This window comes from Coccomyxa subellipsoidea, assembly GCF_000258705.1.
Source record: "Coccomyxa subellipsoidea C-169, whole genome shotgun sequence".
NCBI lineage: Eukaryota > Viridiplantae > Chlorophyta > Trebouxiophyceae > Coccomyxaceae > Coccomyxa > Coccomyxa subellipsoidea.
Window position 1 is genome coordinate 1561180 of NW_005178036.1, and position 17492 is coordinate 1578671.

At 52.4% G+C, this 17492-nt stretch overlaps 2 protein-coding genes across 2 annotated transcripts; both read left to right on the forward strand.

The window, feature by feature from the left end:
• The first annotated feature begins 346 nt into the window (after window positions 1–346).
• Window positions 347–10977, forward strand: COCSUDRAFT_47382 (GTP-binding protein lepa). Its single transcript, XM_005648142.1, has 26 exons — window positions 347–604; window positions 797–972; window positions 2338–2417; window positions 2530–2682; window positions 2847–3005; window positions 3134–3253; window positions 3350–3398; window positions 3539–3750; window positions 3918–4098; window positions 4274–4403; window positions 4692–4836; window positions 5053–5231; window positions 5601–5777; window positions 6008–6134; window positions 6250–6356; window positions 7033–7115; window positions 7317–7505; window positions 7631–7712; window positions 7917–8156; window positions 8423–8522; window positions 8708–8845; window positions 9025–9234; window positions 9406–9488; window positions 9713–9910; window positions 10137–10239; window positions 10466–10977. Exons 1-26 carry the CDS (start codon window positions 420–422, stop codon window positions 10592–10594), a joined length of 3735 nt encoding a protein of 1244 aa, XP_005648199.1. The 5' UTR covers window positions 347–419; the 3' UTR covers window positions 10595–10977.
• Window positions 10978–11355: 378 nt separating this feature from the next.
• Window positions 11356–16937, forward strand: COCSUDRAFT_63181 (hypothetical protein; the record flags this gene model as incomplete). Its single annotated transcript, XM_005648143.1, has 12 exons — window positions 11356–11437; window positions 11798–11818; window positions 12029–12142; window positions 12310–12423; window positions 12611–12754; window positions 13135–13463; window positions 14557–14629; window positions 14905–14928; window positions 15299–15556; window positions 15867–15980; window positions 16209–16343; window positions 16717–16937. 12 exons carry the CDS (start codon window positions 11356–11358, stop codon window positions 16935–16937), a joined length of 1629 nt encoding a protein of 542 aa, XP_005648200.1.
• Window positions 16938–17492: the final 555 nt, after the last annotated feature.

Here is a 17492-nt window from a genome sequence, read left to right on the forward strand (position 1 = left end):
TAAGGTGCGACATCCATAGAAATTACATCTTATGTTTCTTCCATCTATTATTTTCCTATCGTCTGCCTACAATGTCTTTCTTGAAAGCTTGTGCCATGGCTAGATGCGCATTGCGATCTGGACCAGCAGTCAGCAATAGTGACAACCGCGAATAGAGTGTGTCAATCCTCACGACAACTACAGCTGTTATACATGTGTTGATATTGTACAGGATGCGTTTCTTTTCAATGAAGAAGAAAGCCCATGTTCCATTCGGCGCATGTGCAGCTGCCCAGCTGCAGGTGGATATGGCCTGCCCTGCCCGGATAGGACGGCTCGATTATCCTGCGAAATGCAAGTTTAGATGAATTGAACAAATTTTCTCTGCATTACATTTTTTTGCGTTGATCAAAACTTATTAATATTCGTACGCTGTGTCCATGGCAGACCAGCAGCCACCCGATGCAGGAGTGGGCAAAAAGAAACGCAGAGTGAAAAAGAAAACAGCAGACATTGCAGCAGATGAAGCACCTACAGTACAGAGGCCCACGAAGAAGCCGTCTCTTACATTCGAAGATCGCCAGATCTTTGACTACGTCAGAGAAGCAACCTCAAAGAATGTCTGGTGAGTTTGGAATCTGGTTGGCCTTACTTTTGAACTGTCCTCAGCAGGTCTTCTGAGTATTATAGAATTCTTTTGTTTTGAAACCTTTCGTAGGTCTTGCAGCTGCATTGTTGCCCACCTGCATCTGAGCTACTAGATCAACTGACCCTTGACAGTCTAATTAATCATGTAGAATGCTTCTTGAACATGCAGGTACTACAGAGACAGGCTGAGTGTCCCCAGGGGGCCATGCAACCTTCCAGTGTTGCGCGAGTGCTGGGTGCAAGGGGTCATCGATGAGGGCACCTTGGTGTGGGGCCAGGGACTTGCTGACTGGCTGCCAGTCAGGAACGTGCGCACATTGGTGCCACAGATACGGACGATCGAAGGTGAGGTTGCCAGCATCACGCGTATGCTGCCATAGCATTCTGGTGATCAGAAACGGTCTAGCATGGGCACACTTTGCACAGTGGTATATTGCGAGAAGCAAGCTGACATTTTTTGCTTGCCTCGCAGTGCAAGTGGCCACATGGATAAAGCGGCAATTTGCGCTGAAGCCGGCAATAGCACGCATCAGGAAACAGAGGGCAGAGCAGCGGCCAACGCAGAGCGGGCAAATCGATAGGATGTACTGAACAATGGGTCTGCAGCAGGATTCTAGTAGTACTGCCTCTGCAGGTGTATATTAGCATGGAAACTAAAAACAGTTAAAGACAGGCATCAATTGCGTGCGTCCAGGATTTTAGCAAATGTGATGTTGCTGCTGAACGGCGGTGAGTGCAGTTCTGTGCACTCTACTGCCAGTGGCATGATGTTGACTCCTCTGCAAAAGATACAAATGCCGGTGGTGGGTCGGAAGCTCTTTAAGGTTGAATAAGTCAAGCTGATTTCATGGACTTGCAGATTGCGATCGGGGCCATCCCGGACATGCATGAAATATAATGCTGCAGACTGCACAGAACATAGGACCTATTCATGATCATGAATGGAACAGCAGTGCTTTGCCCCGCTCTTACTAAGGGTGCCACAGTGTCACACTGTGAATGTCACCCCCGGCTGCCGGTTCAACAGTACCATGCATGCATATTACCTTGCCAGCTACAAGTACTTACCTAGCACTGCTAATTCATTCACTCCTGCACTTTCTGTCAGTGATCCAAGATTTTGAATTCCCTCATTCCAGAGTAGAATGGACTGAAGAGGAACGAAAATTGTCTCCTCTCACTTGAGAGGTGACGTCATCAGAAAGTCACAGCTGGACTCTGGGTTGTGCCAATGAATTTATTCGCACAATTTGTTCCAAGGAGTTCAATTCACATACTGCAGATCGCAAATTGGTCAGAATTTCTCCCAAAGACCGTGTTACTTGCACATAAATTTATATTTATTCGACAGATCACTTGTTCAATGGCGTCTACACAATAGCTGCAATGCCAGTCTGGCTATGACAAGTTGCGCCAAATTGTTAAAAGCTCTCAGAACTGCGTGTTCATTGACTTCTTACACACCTGCAAGGGAGCAACGGCACTCGTTTTCGTTGTCTGCATGTCTGCACACACTAGGCTGCAACTCAATCTCGAACGATTCTCTAGCATATCGAACAGAATACAGTCGTCAAGAAGGCAATCCAGCACCGGTATATCTCTCAAGGAGATGCACTAGTAAGGTGCATACAGCAACAGGGCTCCATGCGAATGGAGCAGCATGCCTCCTTGGACACCCATCCTGGCGGTGTTACAGTGCCCATGCTGCAGTTCTGGCGAAAGAGAACGAGCAAGAAAACCCTGGATTCGTGGCAGGGAAGTTTGATGTGCAGCAGTTCCCTCCAGAAAGGGTGAGCTCTCACCTACCCCGCCCCCGGCCCAAAACGTGCATGATCAGGTGCATTAAGTAGCATCACATTTGACTAAGCAAAGCCTCACACTTACTGTGGGTGTGCATGTCAGGTTCGCAACTTCTCCATTATAGCCCATGTGGACCATGGGAAGTCCACACTGGCAGATCGCCTGCTGGAGCTTACTGGCGCCATCAAGAAGGGTGGAAAGGAGCAGTACCTTGACAAACTACAGGTTGAACGTGAGCGGGGCATCACAGTCAAGGTAAGTGCGGTGTCTGTCAACCAGGAGTATTGAACAAAGCACTCCATCGTGCATAATATGATGCTCTTTTACTCCATTATTGTAGCAGTTGAATTTTATTGGAACGGCTCAACGGCACCAAATAGACAGGTGATGCCTGAAATTGTTGAGGAATGGACATGCAGGCGCAGACAGCAACCCTTGTGTACAGATACAAGGGCATGGAGTACCTCTTGAACCTCATTGATACACCAGGGCATGTGGATTTCAGCTATGAAGTGTCTCGCAGCCTGGCAGCTTGCCAGGGGGCCTTGTTACTGGTTGATGCTGCGCAAGGCATTCAGGTAACTAGTGAAGATGCTGCAGCAAGCTTGCAGAAGCATACATGACATTTTTGTAGTAGCATCAGATCATCGTGACGGCCTTGGCCTGCAGAACCTCAGCTGAGGCAGTTTGTGGTGCCAATTCTCAGGCTCAGACATTGGCGAACTTCTACCTGGCATTTGAGCAGGGTCTGGCAATTGTGCCTGTCTTGAACAAGGTCGACCTGCCAGCCGCCGAACCTGAAAAGGTGGCTGAGCAGATGCATCAGGTGCGTCAAACTGCATTCCTTCCGGGCCTATATTGGATCTGGCAGAGCTTTTTAAGGATCACGTCAGTGTTTTAGCTGGCATGTGCTGCTGTGCAGGTGTTTGACATCTCACCAGAGGACTGCCTGCTGACATCTGCCAAGACAGGTGAGGGATATTCCTCACTCAATCCGGGGTGACACAGTAACGTGATAGAAGTCGTACTTATTAAGTCGCGTTGATCAGAATTTACATTCAGATCACACTGCCAGTTCTTAGCGTGAACAGCTTGGGTGGCCCATGTGCAGGGCTTGGGCTCGAGACCATTCTCCCAGCAGTCATAGAGCGCATCTCGCCGCCTCCAGGCAACACAGCCGGTCCCCTGCGGATGCTCCTGTTTGACGCCTTCCATGACGAGTACCGCGGCGTGATCTGCCTGGTGGAGATTGTGGATGGGCACTTGCGCAAGGGAGACAAAGTCGTGGCCTCCTCCACTGGGGACACCTATGACATTCTAGAGGTGATTTACTGCCGTTTTTCAAGGGCTTTCTTGGTGTAACGCCCACCAACCCCTCTTACGTTCCTAGAGGAGGCCAGGTGATCAAACAAGGTGATAAGGACGCTGTGCTTTTTGCAGGGTTTTTCCATTAAGTTACTAGGTATGCTGATACTGGAGTGATGCTCCAGGTGGGCCTTCTCTCACCTGAGCCAGTGTCGACAGGGCAGCTGTGCACAGGGCAGGTGGGGTATGTTATCACCGGCATGAAGAGCACGCGCAGCTGCCGAGTGGGCGACACCTGGCACCTCCTGAAGCAGCCCGTCGAGATGCTGCCTGGCTTCAAGCCCACAAAGTCCATGGTTTTTGCAGGTGCCCTCCAAATTGTTACCAAGAAGTGCACTGGTTTCAACTAATACATGGGGCGTCTCACCTGTTCAGCATGGTTCTTTGGCAGACCGCACTGCTTTGTACCTTACCTGTTAGAGTTTGGATTTACTGTATGGCAGGTGTGCTTGATTGCATATGTGCTCTGCTGTTTGTGCAGGTATCTATCCCATCTCAGGGGCAGAATTTGATGCTCTGGCGGCTGCGATGGACCGGCTGGTGCTGAATGATGCCAGCGTGACAGTCCGCAGGGAGAACAGCGCTGCACTGGGTGCCGGCTTCCGATGCGGGTGTGTGACATCACCCTGATGTCATGCAGCAAATTTGGGGGTGATGCATGCAGCAGCCTGATTGAGACAGAAGCTCACAGGTCATGTTGTTGACCCCTCCCTGTTACATACACACATGATCCTCATGTGTATGTAATAGAGCTGTGTCAACAATGTAATTTGTGACAATCAGCCTGTCATTGGTGGTCTGGCGACCTCTATCCATCTGTGCAGCAATTGAGACCCTTCCGATTGCGCTTCGGAGATTGCTTAGTGGCAAGGGCCCTGATGTATGTCTTTACCCCCCAGGTTTTTGGGTCTGCTGCACATGGAGGTTTTCCATCAGCGCTTGGAGCAGGAGCATGGCGCAAATGTCATCACCACGTCTCCAACGGTCCCGTACTCCATCGAGCACACTGACGGCTCGCGCGAGGAAATCCAGAACCCATCACAGGTGACACCATCATTGTCCACTCTCCCATTCCCGTGCAGTCTGGCTGCAGTTCCTGCATGCATTCCCTGCAGCTGGTTACCAGCAGTGCATATATTTGAAGATGTGCATACCTGCAACTGCATGCTGCTTTCTGTTGGTCTGGACCTGGGAATTTCTCTGGATGTTCCTGAAGGTACAAGAAACAACTGGAGTAAGCATTGTGTGGTGTGCATGCAGTTCCCCTTGGGCAAGAAGCTGTCGGGGGTGTGGGAGCCGACAGTGGCAGCGACAGTGGTGACGCCCAGCGAGCATGTGGGGTCCATCATGGAGCTGTTCCAGGACCGGCGCGGGGAGATGACTGAGCACGCCGTCCTCAGCCCTGCACGCACGCTGCTCAGGCATGCACCCTGTCACCTGTTGCTTTGGGACGCCCATGTTGCCATGCTGGCTTTTTCCCGAACAAGACCGGCCTTGTTGTTTGCACTCATGGCGATCAAAGCATGAAAAGCATCAAGGCATGTGCCATGTTCTTCTGGGTGGAGTCCTCCTGGTCATCTTTTCATGTCAATCTATCAGCGGACGTTCCTTCCCTACATTTAAAGAGTGATAATAAGCCCGTCTGTAAGCATATCAGGTTTGCATGTCATATAAGGTGATAGGGTGCCCCAGTCAACGATCACCTGAGCCCTTAGGTTCCCCCTGAAGGTCGATCCAGAGGACTGCATTGCATATTGTGCCCCTGGTGATTGGCAGGACTGAGATGGGCTTGCATGCTGGCTCATCAGGTATACACTGCCGCTGGCAGAGCTGGGAGGCAACTTCTACGACTCCCTCAAGTCCATCACCTCCGGCTACGCCAGTTTTGACTACGAGGAGGGCGAGATGCGCAAGGCTGACCTGGTCCGCCTGGACCTACTCCTCAACTCAGAGGTCGTAGATGCCCTGGCTCGTATTGTCCACCGGTGAGCACTCCTTGCCCGCGCAAACCTACATGAATCTCAGATCGTATGCTCTCATTGGCCCTCACTATGAGGGGAATTCACATCTGACTGTCTTGCCAGTATGGTGAGGTGAGGAACAATTCACATCTGATTGTAGCGATACGGTGAGGCGCAATTCACGTCTGGTTGTCTTGCCAGTATGATGGGTAGGGGCCGATTTAAGATGGCAAGAGGTGTTGCCATGCGAGCAGGGACAAAGCACAGCGGATCGGTGGCAAGATGTGCGAGGCGATGAAGGAAAAGATGGGCAGGCAGCAGTTTGAGATCGTCGTTCAGGCCGCTGCAAACAACAAGATTGTTGCCCGAGAGACTCTCAAGGTAGGTGCTTTTGCAACACTGAGCAGGTATCAGCTGCTTTATGCGAGGTTGATGATTCAAGTACCATCTTGCTGCCACAACGTGCTTCATGAATGGTGCATGCATGCATGTGCAGGCATTCCGGAAGAATGTGCTGGCCAAGTGCTATGGCGGCGACGTGAGCCGCAAGAGGAAGCTCCTGGAGAAGCAGAAGGAAGGCAAGAAGCGCATGCGCCGAGTGGGGTCTGTCGACATTCCGCAGGATGTTTTCCATGCACTGATCAAATCCTAGTCTGATGCAGGATTCGCCCGGAATTCTAGGAAGCCTGTAAGATCAAATCATTGGGTCTTGAGTGCTGAGTTTGGAACAACATGTTACCACAAAATTTTAATGGGACTTGGATTGAGAGGGTAGCAGACTATGCCAGCGGTGACTGTGACTCCCTCTAAGCTAATTTCAGGGGACCGGCACCTGTAGCACATGCAATTGGGCTCGTGCCTTCCAAGTTTTGCCAGGTTCATTGCTGTGCCCTGAACCTCAAGGTGCCATGAAATGCCAATATGGCCGCTGTAAGAGCGAGCAGTCGTTGCCGCATTCCATCCCTGAGCCCAGTGCCGTAGGCCGCGGGCCGCGCGCATGATACACAGCGGTCAGTGCACCATACTCAGTGCGGTAAACTGTTCAGTGCCTGGCAGCCTGCTGAGCCTCAACCGGCATACATGCTCATGCGAGCCATGCTGACTGCAGGCATGTTGTCAGAGACCCTAATTGGGCTGGCAGCCTTTTCATGGAGCCAAATTGGGACAGAAAGAGACACACGCCTGGCACACGCCTCCCTCTCTCCTCCTCCTTTAGGACCGCGATCCAGAGTCCGCGTTCCGTTTCTTTCAAACATTGAAGACTTGCACGGCGCAACAGACTCGACAGACCCATGAAGCGGATCAAGATGGCGGAGCCCAAGCCGATTCCCGTGACGATGCTCAGTGGCTTCCTAGGCAGTGGTGCGTTTCTATACCACGAGGCGGCCAAGATGGTGCCAAGAAATAAGACTAGTACAGGGCTGTCTGTCTTTTCATGCATTCCTATTGCAACAGAGATGTTCTTTTCGTATTGCAGGTGATTCAGAGAGTTTTGAATGGCCGCTAAGTCCTTCGAGATCGTGATAAGTTACCGATGGCTAAGTGATCACCAATCCTGTGCAGGCAAAACAACACTTCTGAGGTACCTCCTGGAGAATTCAACTTCCAAGATCGGTTGTATCGTCAACGATGTGGCGAATGTCAATATAGATGCCAAGCTCATCCGCAACGACAGGACCCGGGGCCCAAACAATGGCACCAAGACAACCTCAGATCTGGCAGATACGGTGGAACTCGCCAATGGATGTGCATGTAAGTGAAACGGCCAATTAGTGCATCACAATAAATCTTAAAGGTATTGACTGTCCTTTGTCACGCCCATGAAATCTTTGCCAACTAGAAGTATATGACCAGTGCTTTGTACTTACTGGGCGCAGGCTGCAGCATCCAGGATGAGCTCTTTGGTTCCTTCGAGCAGTTGCTTGCGCTATCAGACAAGAAGGGCACTACCTACGACAGGCAAGCTGCTTTTATCTGGACACCAAAATTTTATCTACCCCGCAACAAACGCCCCTTCAACAGACGCCCCTGCACGCGCAGCTGGAGGCAAAGTGCCCCTACAAATGCGCTGCATGGCATCTACACGACAGATTCCTTGATGGAGGTTCTGCAGATCTGCCCAGATTGAGCCCCAAATTCAAAAGCGCTCTTTCTTGGGAACAGGTTTGTGCTGGAGAACTCTGGCGTGGCAGAGCCGCAGAACATCCGGGACCAGTTCACAGAGGCCATCGCTGCCGGCAACCCGCTGATGCAGCGCATCTACCTGGACACTCTGGTCACCATCGTAGACACCGGCACATTCATTGTGGACTACTCCTCCCGCTCCCCCCTTGCTGCGCGGCCAGACCTGGGCGAAGGCGGCAACCTGCGCCCTGTGGTCGACCTCCTGGTGGAGCAGATCGAGTGAGTCATTCCTCCATGCATCAATAGTCAGTCCTGCCAAACATATACACACAATCCAGCAGGATCTGATTAGAGTGCAGCATGAGAACTGAAACATGTCAAGGGGGCCAACGCCCAATCTGAGAGTTGTCAATGTGATCAATGGGGGCCACACTCAAGGGATGTAGCTGGGTGGCATGGTCTCGCGTGTTAATGCACAGGACGATCTTGTTATCTTCCCCAGGTTTTCAATTTGCTCATGCGTGTGTGTTCTGCACTTGTTGCAGGTGCGCAGATTTTGTGCTGCTGAACAAGATTGACACGCTGAAGGAGGGGCAGCTGGACAGCCTGGTGGACATTGCCAAGTCCCTCAACCCTCTGTCCAAGGTGAGCTCACCCCTGCTGACTCTGGCTTATCAGTACTGGCAGAACCTTCCAGCTCCAACGAACATGCAAGGGTGTCATCCGCCTTAAAGTGGCGTTGCTTTCATGCTCTGTGCACTAAGAGGCCCTGACAGAGTGCGTCGAGTGCTTAGTGATCCCTCTAATTGCAAGCTCTGCTTCGCCTGCAGGTGATCGCATGCGAGCAAGGACGCGTTGATCTGGACGACGTCTTCGGCAAGGAAGCCAAGGGAATTGTGGCTCACCTCAACACCGAAGGCCACCACCGGGGGGCTGTGGCCGCTGCCCGCGCTCTAGCTGCAGATGAGGTGCATGTTCGTCAAAATTCTTACTTTGAAGAAGACTTTGATAGCCTCCTGATGTTGTTGAATTACACTGACAGGAGACCTGGCAAGTGGCTACACGCAGGCTGCAGGTTAACTCTGCTGTGGGGCTTTGCTGGCGATGATCTCCAGTTTTGCTGCTAAGTTGCAAGAGTCTGGCGCAGGAGAAGCACAAGCATGACGGCCATGATCATGCGCATGACCACAAGGGAGCAAAGGAGGACGGCCATGATGGTCATCACCACGGTCATGACCACGCGCATGCAGACGGAGACAAGTGCGAGAAGGAGGGCTGCGACCACAAGGACCATGACCACAGCCACAATCATGATCACAGCCACAGCCACAAGCATGACCATGATCATGGGCACAAGGTGGGCGCCAAGCAGCAGCACAATCTTATCCTGCACACACGGTGATGAGAAATGGCCTATGCCTGACTGTCAAATCTGCTATCCAGATTTTTTAAGGTGCATTTATGTATAGGTGCATGCAGCAACATAGCAGCGTTATTTTGGCCAGTACGTGACTGTTTCTTGTTGTAGGACCGGCAAGAGACCAGCGCTGCAAAGCGCTACGGCATCCGTAGCTTCGTCTACTCACGCAGGCGGCCCTTCCATCCCCAGAGGTGAGCAACACACCTGCTCAATCCCCACGCCCGACCTATATTGCAGCATTCACTGTCAGCTTGCCTAATGTACAAAAACACCCCAGACGTTTTCAAACTGCCGGAAGCCTGCATCTGACAAGAATGCATTCTCAAGGAATTTTCCTCAAACCTTGAGGATTGGAACCCAAATACAGCCATGCACATGCTCTATTCATGTGGTTGAAGAGTTGAGTGACATGCAGGCTGAGGGACACAGTGCTGCGGTGGATGCCGGTGGCTCAGAATGCAGAGACCGGGCAGGCAGCGCCGGAGGTGGGCGACTCGCCCATCAAGACGGTGCTGCGCTCCAAGGGCTTCATGTGGATGAGCCACAACCACATGACCGCCTTCTACTGGTCCCATGCCGGCCAGCACTTTGAGATCCGCGACGAGGGCGACTGGTGCGCTCGCATTCTCCTAACCTCCACTTAGCAGGCTGTCTGCTGCATGCAGTCATGTAGCTGCAGCACATTTCTTGCTTATTTACGAACCTTGTAGGGTTACAAAAAATAAACCACATGGGGGCAGGCCGCATCCGATATGGTCCATGTCAGATTGTATGTCCACTGGCGCAAAGTGTTTATAGTACAATGGAAGCATGAGGCTGATGTTGCATTTCTAATGCAGGTGGGCGGCCGTGCCAGAGTCAGAGTGGCCCACGGAGGAAGCCCAGCGCAATGTGGTGCTCAGTGACTTTGACAAGGACTCGTCCTATGGCGACCGTCGTCAGGTGGGTGTCATCATCACCTGCATCCTTGGCCAAATTGTCTGTCAAGGCCTGTTCCTGCTGTGACACAACTCCGCTCAGGTCGGAGCAGTGGATCCAGATTTTCGCTGCGCATGCCACTGGCACATTCCCAGTTTTGGGCCAAGCTCATCTTCTGGGCATGTGGCAGACCTTCCCTGTGCTTGTGCACCTGGGCAGATGCTGAGTGCCCACGCTGCTGCGTGTACAGGAGATTGTCTTCATTGGCGCCGGCATGGATGAGGCGGCCATCTGCAAGCAGCTGGACGGCGCTCTGTTGACAGACGAGGAGTTCGAGCGCTATGCCACCAAATGGGGTGTCAATGCTGCTGCCAAGTGATGGCTGGTATTCTTTTGTGAAGTCAGCTGCTGGTGGATCTTGGCCTGGCATTCATTGCGTCAGGCCTTTGCATAGTGCACAGTGTCATTCCCTAATGTCTATTCGTTGCAAGCTGCGTTAAGCTTGCTCATTCTCTCTCAAGACTAATCAGACGGCCAGGCCGGGACTCTTTTACTCTGCTGATTCAGAGCTTGGAACATCTGCAAGCAAATCACTGTGTAGCAATATACGGGGTGACGTTTGCCTGCCCAAGTGGCTTCATATCATCATTGCATGCTGTGCTTGCCGTAGCTAATGGCAAAGTGCGTCTGCAGACAAGCTGCAGGCTTGTGCTTGCCGGATGGGTTATGGGATGCGCATTGTTGTAATATCAATATTCGTTGACAGAGCTGTACAAGCGATTGCTATACGAGCTAGTACTCATAACTGCCAGCTGGAAAGCAGGATGGACATGACGTTGTCCGCTGCTGACAATTTCTTGTCATCATTGACGTCATGACAAGCATCAGTCTGCCTGCCTGCATGCATGTCTGTCACATGTGCACAGCTGGCAATGCGTTTTTAGAATATCCCATTTCGGATGCTATATTGGCTCGTCCGAAGATGCACTGGATTGCAGAGCTCAGCAATTCTCTTTCAGATATGTTGGTGCATTGTGTTCGTTGGGATTCCGTCCTTTCAGTCTTAACGGATCTGGGGCAGTCCTACTCGTTTACTACATTGCTGCATCGACGATCTCCATCCCATCTCCGGCCGCCACCATGTCGCCTCCTTCTGCAAACATCCTCGTCGTCTTCCTCCTTTGCGCCTCTGCAACTGCTCTTGCGGAAGATCACTCTTCGGGTGAGCTCCTGTCCTATTTGGCGTGCCTCAACCTGTGTTTGTAAGCTTCAGGCCTCACGGTCTTCAACCCGAGCTGAAAGCCGGATGCAGTGCTTTCTGCACTGGTTGTCTCTCGTTTGATACAGGAACCTTTTTACTGATTGCTTCTGCAACTGTGGATTGTTAAGCAAGTGGTTTGTGTCGGGCCGACCAAGTACCGTCTGAGCACGACTCCAAGCCCGTCACGTCGGGCATTGCGCTAGATCTAGAGCTTCAGATGATGTGCTCCTCATCTCCTCCGGAGCATGCAGGAAAGCAAAGGCTTAAGCTTGCAGCAGATGATCTGGCAAGTAGAGACTCCTTTCTGTGCCTGTGCTGCAGGGCGCCAGCTGAAGACCTTTGGTAAGTCTACTTGCTGAGGGGCTAGCTAGGGTTTGCATGCATGCCTGTCTATCTGCCTGCATTGTCATGCAAACTGCTCTGTGGCTGCCCAAGTTGATGCCAATATAAGCAATGCGCATGACTGAGTACATGCAGAGAGAGAGAGATTCTGGTCACTTTGACCCAGACTCTATCTTTCAGGTCTCCTCGGAGGGGCTCTGGCTGGAGCAGGAGGCGGCGGGTTCCTTGGCGATCCCCTGTCTGCAGCAAGGTCTATTGTGGGTGCTCACTCATCTGAGCAGGCCAGCGCAGTTTCGAGTGCGCTCGCCCAATCATACAGCCAAGGTATGGGCTGTGCCCACCCTCCTTTGTCGCAGCAAGAGCATCACTGAGTTGCAGCAACTGCTTGCAATTGCATGCCATGCAGCAACCACATGTAATCGTCATGTAGCCTCCAAAATCTGAATGGCACACCTGTGAATAGTGTCTGATGGGTCCTGTTTCTACTGCAGCCGACAAGCCATCCGCGACCTCCTCCTTCGCGGACAGCAGCGCAGAGGCCTTCTCATCAGCTGCCAGCTCTGACCCGACCAGCACTGCGATGGCATACGCTCAGGCTGCAGCAAGTGTGCACAGTCCTGCTTCCATCTTGTCCCCTATGCTATAATTTCCTTTGTGCATGCAGCAGCAGCATCAATATTGTGATGTGAGGCAGTCAGGAGCCTGGACATGTCAGGACATGTCAGAGAGCATAAATTGTGAATGGCATGTTGTGTTGAAAAATTCTTGACTGTCTTTGCTATACATTTGCAGGTGGCGGTGATTCTGCCGAAGCAGCTGCGGTGTCTGCTGCACGCGCGTTGAGCGCCGGAGGCGAGAAATCAAAGGCCTTTGCATCAGCCATCGCCCTGGCCATCAGCCAGACGGGCTGCCCCACCCTCCAGCCAACCCTGGCCAGTAAGTCTCCGCCCCTTCCTCTGGCAACCAGGTCCTTGTTCCAGTCAAAGCATCTGGGGTCATGCATTGTCTCTGCAGTGCTGGCTGATCATGTTCTGCATGTCAGCCACGTCGAGGAGGTTTTATGAGGCAGCCCGCTGGCTATTCACTGGTCTTCGCTGATCATGCACTGCATGTCCATTTGATTAGCTGCATGGGGCAACCTGCAGCCTTGGCAGATCATGCACTGCATGTCATTTCATTTTGAGGGGTTGCACCCTGGCAACCTGCAGCATAGTCACTGGCTGAACATGCATTCGCATGATTTTTACATCTGGCAACCTGCACCTCCTGCATGTCATGTCATGCTAGTCTTGACGGCTCGGCTGCTGCGTGCGCAGAGGCGAAGGCAATGGCGGTCGCTCAGGGGGACGCAGTCGCGCAGGCCTTTGCACAGGCGGTGGCCCAGTACCCCATCATTGCCGACTGCATCGGCGGCTCCGGCTCCCGGGCCTCGGCCGAGGCTCGCGCCAGTGCAAGCGCCGGCGGCAACTCCAGCCAGGCAGCAGCGCAGGCTGATGCAGCAGCCAAGGCTCAGACAAATGGGCAGGCCAGCGCCCAGGCAAATGCGGCAGCCAATGCCGGCAGCTCTGGTGGACCCGGCGGCAGCAGCGCATCTGCACAGGCCACCGCGCAGGCCAGCTCTGGCTCTGGCCGCAAGATGCTCATGGTCTGAGAGTTTCCAGCCTCCTGTGATGGCAGTTCATATCTACCGTGGGTTGCCGAAGGAGTCCTGGCTGTTGCTGCAGCGGTTCAATGCCCATTTTGTTTGCAGAATGAAATATAGGGTTCAGATTTTGCTGTGGTTAGCTGGCAAATTGTTGGGGCATGCAACCCTATCGGTTGGTTCTTTCTGCGCATAATTTATCCATTTCATACTGGCTATCTGAAACATGTGCTCAATTGAGCCAGAAACGCTTGCCAGACATGTCTGCATGCCAGGTATGAATGTCGTGCTGAACGATGAAGGCAGAATGATTTATGAAGCCACTCTCTGTTCAATATGTCTTGCAACCATCTGCAGGGTCTGCTTTGCCCACTGTGATTTATACTATGCTCTGCTTTGCAGTTAGGGCAACACTAAATCTAAGATGCAGCGTCTCAAGCACAACAATAGGGTACGTAGGGGGTGTATCAAAAGGATCTGGTTTTGGTCCAATTGGTTTGGCTGTTTGACATCAGCTAGTAGCAGCACGTTCTATGTAGTGGTTAATCAAGGTAGATTCAAGTTGCTCAGAATGAATTGGTAGCATCTCTGTCACTCGCTAATGGTCAGGGTGACAGCCTGTAAGGAAATTGAAGAAATATTTGAATGCACCGCACCATCCAATGGCATCAGCGTGGCACAGAGCTCTCCTTCCCGTACATGTCAAGCTTTTGCATGCTAAGAAAATTGCACGCTGAAGAATGCATGCATATCTTCCATCATGACCTCTTCTTCATGATTATCATGAGGTTCAAGACAGACTTCAACATTCAGGCCTTAAGCAGTCCAGATCCATTCAGACCCTGCCAATGGCTCATTGCCCCGCCATTTCTGCCCCAAATTTCCTTAGGTTTTCAAGGGCACTGGTGATGTGGAATGCATGCAACTTCTTTTGGTCTTCTCCTGGACAGATGGCGGGCCACAGCTGGCACCAAGTGCTTCATTACTCAGAGCTTTTGAGGCTTAAAAGCAAGCTCCGATAGCTTTTGGATCAGACTCTATCTTCAAAGCGCTGATCGGCTGCAACGGGACCACCATCAAACCGGCCAACATGCAGAGTCTCGCACATCTCTTCGTCCTAGCCGTCATTGCGTGCAGCGCCCCTGCGCTTGCCCTCGACCTTCCATCAGGTGAACAAGCGCGCCAGCTTGTTTTCTCTGTTTGGTACCCAGCTTGCCTGAAACGAGCAGACAGATCGTCCATAAATTTATCTTCCTTTGTGCGACCCAGACCGCGCGCACACCATCAGCGACGTTTTTTTCTGCCAAATGCCCTTCAGCTGCCACTTTGCAGACTTGTCACGCAATAACTTCAGCGACAGCTTGTCTGTTGCGCTTGACGATATTCCTTCGAGCTGCATCCATAAAGAAGGTCACTGATCCCTGCTCTCCTTCTGCTGCTGCAGGCCGGCTGCTCCTTCAGGTGTCAGGTGAGCATCTGATGAGCTGTTCATATTTTGTCCACCTCTGCTGATGCAGCATGCACTGGACACGCTTCTGCACTGCAGCAGCCCATTTCCCTGGCAGCCCATGCATGCCAAGATGCACCAGCCCTGGCCCAAAGAAGACCACATGTCCCACAGTAGTGATATTCGTCATCAGACATGTGTGCATTTCTGCTGCCTCTGCCAGATGTCTACGCAGTCGTTGGCATCCTGAGAAGTGCACTGCTGGCATTGCTTCACAGGTGTCACACCAAGTATGTGTACATGTTTTGCTGCCTCTACCACATGCTGGTATCTCTCGCAGCCACATGTCTACACAGTCAATTGGTATCCTGAGAGAGGGGGTTGCTGGCAGGTGTGGGCTCGGGCGGCTCTCAAACAACAGGGCTGGGCTCGGGCGGCTCTCAGGCAACAGGGCTGGGCGCGGCAGGGGCAGGGGCAGGCGGCTCAGACTTCCTCCCCAGCACCGGCAGCTCAACAGCAACAGCGAGCGCGAAGGCCGAGGCTCAGTCCGGCTTTGGTGGCGGCGATGCCAACGCGGCGGCGCAGGCCATTGCTCAGTCCGGCAGCAGCCAGGACGTGGCTGATGCATTCTCACAGGCTTACTCACAGGGTGCAGCCCTCGTGCTTGGCTGCCTTTTGTGCTTTGTTGAGTCGGTTCCCTGGCCAGTGCTTTGTGCAATACATGCGTCATGCCTTATATGCAATCAAGCGGTGACAGTGCTGAGTCGCTGCCTCTGTTTGGCTGAGACAGTCTGCGGCATGCATGTGTCTCAGCATCTCTACCTGTTTTGCATAGAGTTTCCTGAGGCCTCAGAACCACTGTAAACCGGCCCTGTGGCCATGCATGTGCATGCACGTGGCAAACTACACTGCAGGTGTTTGTAATCAATGACAAATGGACTTGTGTGGCTGTTGTGCAGCTGGCAACCCAACCCTGACGTCCCCTTTTGCATCCACCAGCGCACAAGCATTCGCCCAGGCCTCAGCCTCCAACGTCGATGCCGCCGCTGATGCCTTTGCCAAGACCTGCTCAAGTGAGTACATTCCCTTGCAAGGAGGACTCAGAATGCGTTCAGATCACATGCATGCATGCATGAGCAGCGCAAGCAAGTTGCAACCAGCATGCATTTATTTGCATCTGATAACATACATCACAATGGCAATGGGATGCGTGCTAGTAAGTGGCTTTCCTCTGAGCCTCATAACATGGTCAAGAGTGAACTGGACATGAGCTGAAGTGTTTTGCATCTTTGCCTCTGCAGCAAATCTGGACGCAGCTGCGCTGGCGACAGCAAAGGCCTTTGTGACTGGAGGTGCCCAGGCATCCGCCTTTGCACAGGCCATCTCAAGGTCCATCTCCAAGTATGGATGCCAGGCAATCCAGCCTGCACTCGCAAGTACGCCCCAGGCACCGTCCTGCCCTTGTGAAGAGTCAGCATTGCTCCTGTCTGATCCTGACTTCCAAGATATGCACTGGAATATTATTCTGCGTGTCTTGAAGTGCTGATTGCCAACCTGATGCACACGCCAACCTGATGCACATGATGCGTCCTTCAAACCCTTCACAGCTGCTTTTCAAGGATCTTGAAGTGCTGTTATTGCAAACAGACAGCAGGTGTTTTCCTGATGTGCACTGGGAGTCCTTTCAATGCTATCAGCTACACCATTCTGCGCAGTAGGAACATGCTAACCCAGGCTCTGCTGTGACTCACTGGCATGCGCTAGCTGAGGGGTAAACAGAGACTGACGGTGCGCCATGTGTTCATGCAGAGGCATCTGCGCTGGCCCAGGCGAGCGGCAACGGCGCAGCGAGTGCCTTCTCGAAGGCGGCGGCGTCGTCAGGAGACATCCAGAGCTGCCTGGGTGGATCCTCGACCGCCATTGCAGACTCGCAGGCCTCCTCCAACGACGGCAGCGGCGCATTTGCACAGGCCAGCGCCACCGCGCAGGCCGGTGCCGGCAGCGGCCGGAAGCTGCGGGCAGTCACATGAAGCTCCAATGTTGAAGCTGATGCTGACTGATTAAGGCAGAGGCTCATGCAAGCACTTGGGGCAAGCAAAGGACTGTTCCATGATCGCGCCAAACACCCCGACAGTGCTAATGAGCCATCTAATATCAGTGCTGATTGGCCTTTGCGGCGTGTAGCAGCTCAAAACATAGACCTCAAGACCTTGATCTGGACTTTGTATCTTCTGAACTGATTTATGGAATAATTGGGAAGCAAGGTGGGGAGGCATGTCTGAATGATCATGGACAGACCTAGGTCGTGATCTGTAAGAAAATGGTGGGCTGATTGACACATCTTTGGTGTGACGCAATAGTGTTTGAAGATGCCATCGTTCCACATACCGTAGGGCTGTAGTGTTCCAGGGGTGAGGTTCTCACCCCTGGAGTAGTATCTTGAGAGTCTGCCTCAGGTTGATATGTAAGAGATCATATTTCTTTACCATGATGACTTAGCACTGTACATATGATGATTAGGCAATATGATTACAATCTTCTTGTTCAACCCTGCTCTCACCACACTACTTGAATGCTTCCGCTTA

Coding starts and splice junctions, on each gene's coding strand:
- COCSUDRAFT_47382 (XM_005648142.1), top strand. CDS start 420: ATGGCAGACCAGCAGCCACCCGATGCAGGAGTGGGCAAAAAGAAACGC. Junction 3,006..3,133: donor ATGCTGCGCAAGGCATTCAG/GTAACTAGTGAA, acceptor GCCAATTCTCAG/GCTCAGACATTGGCGAACTT. Junction 3,254..3,349: donor TGGCTGAGCAGATGCATCAG/GTGCGTCAAACT, acceptor GCTGCTGTGCAG/GTGTTTGACATCTCACCAGA.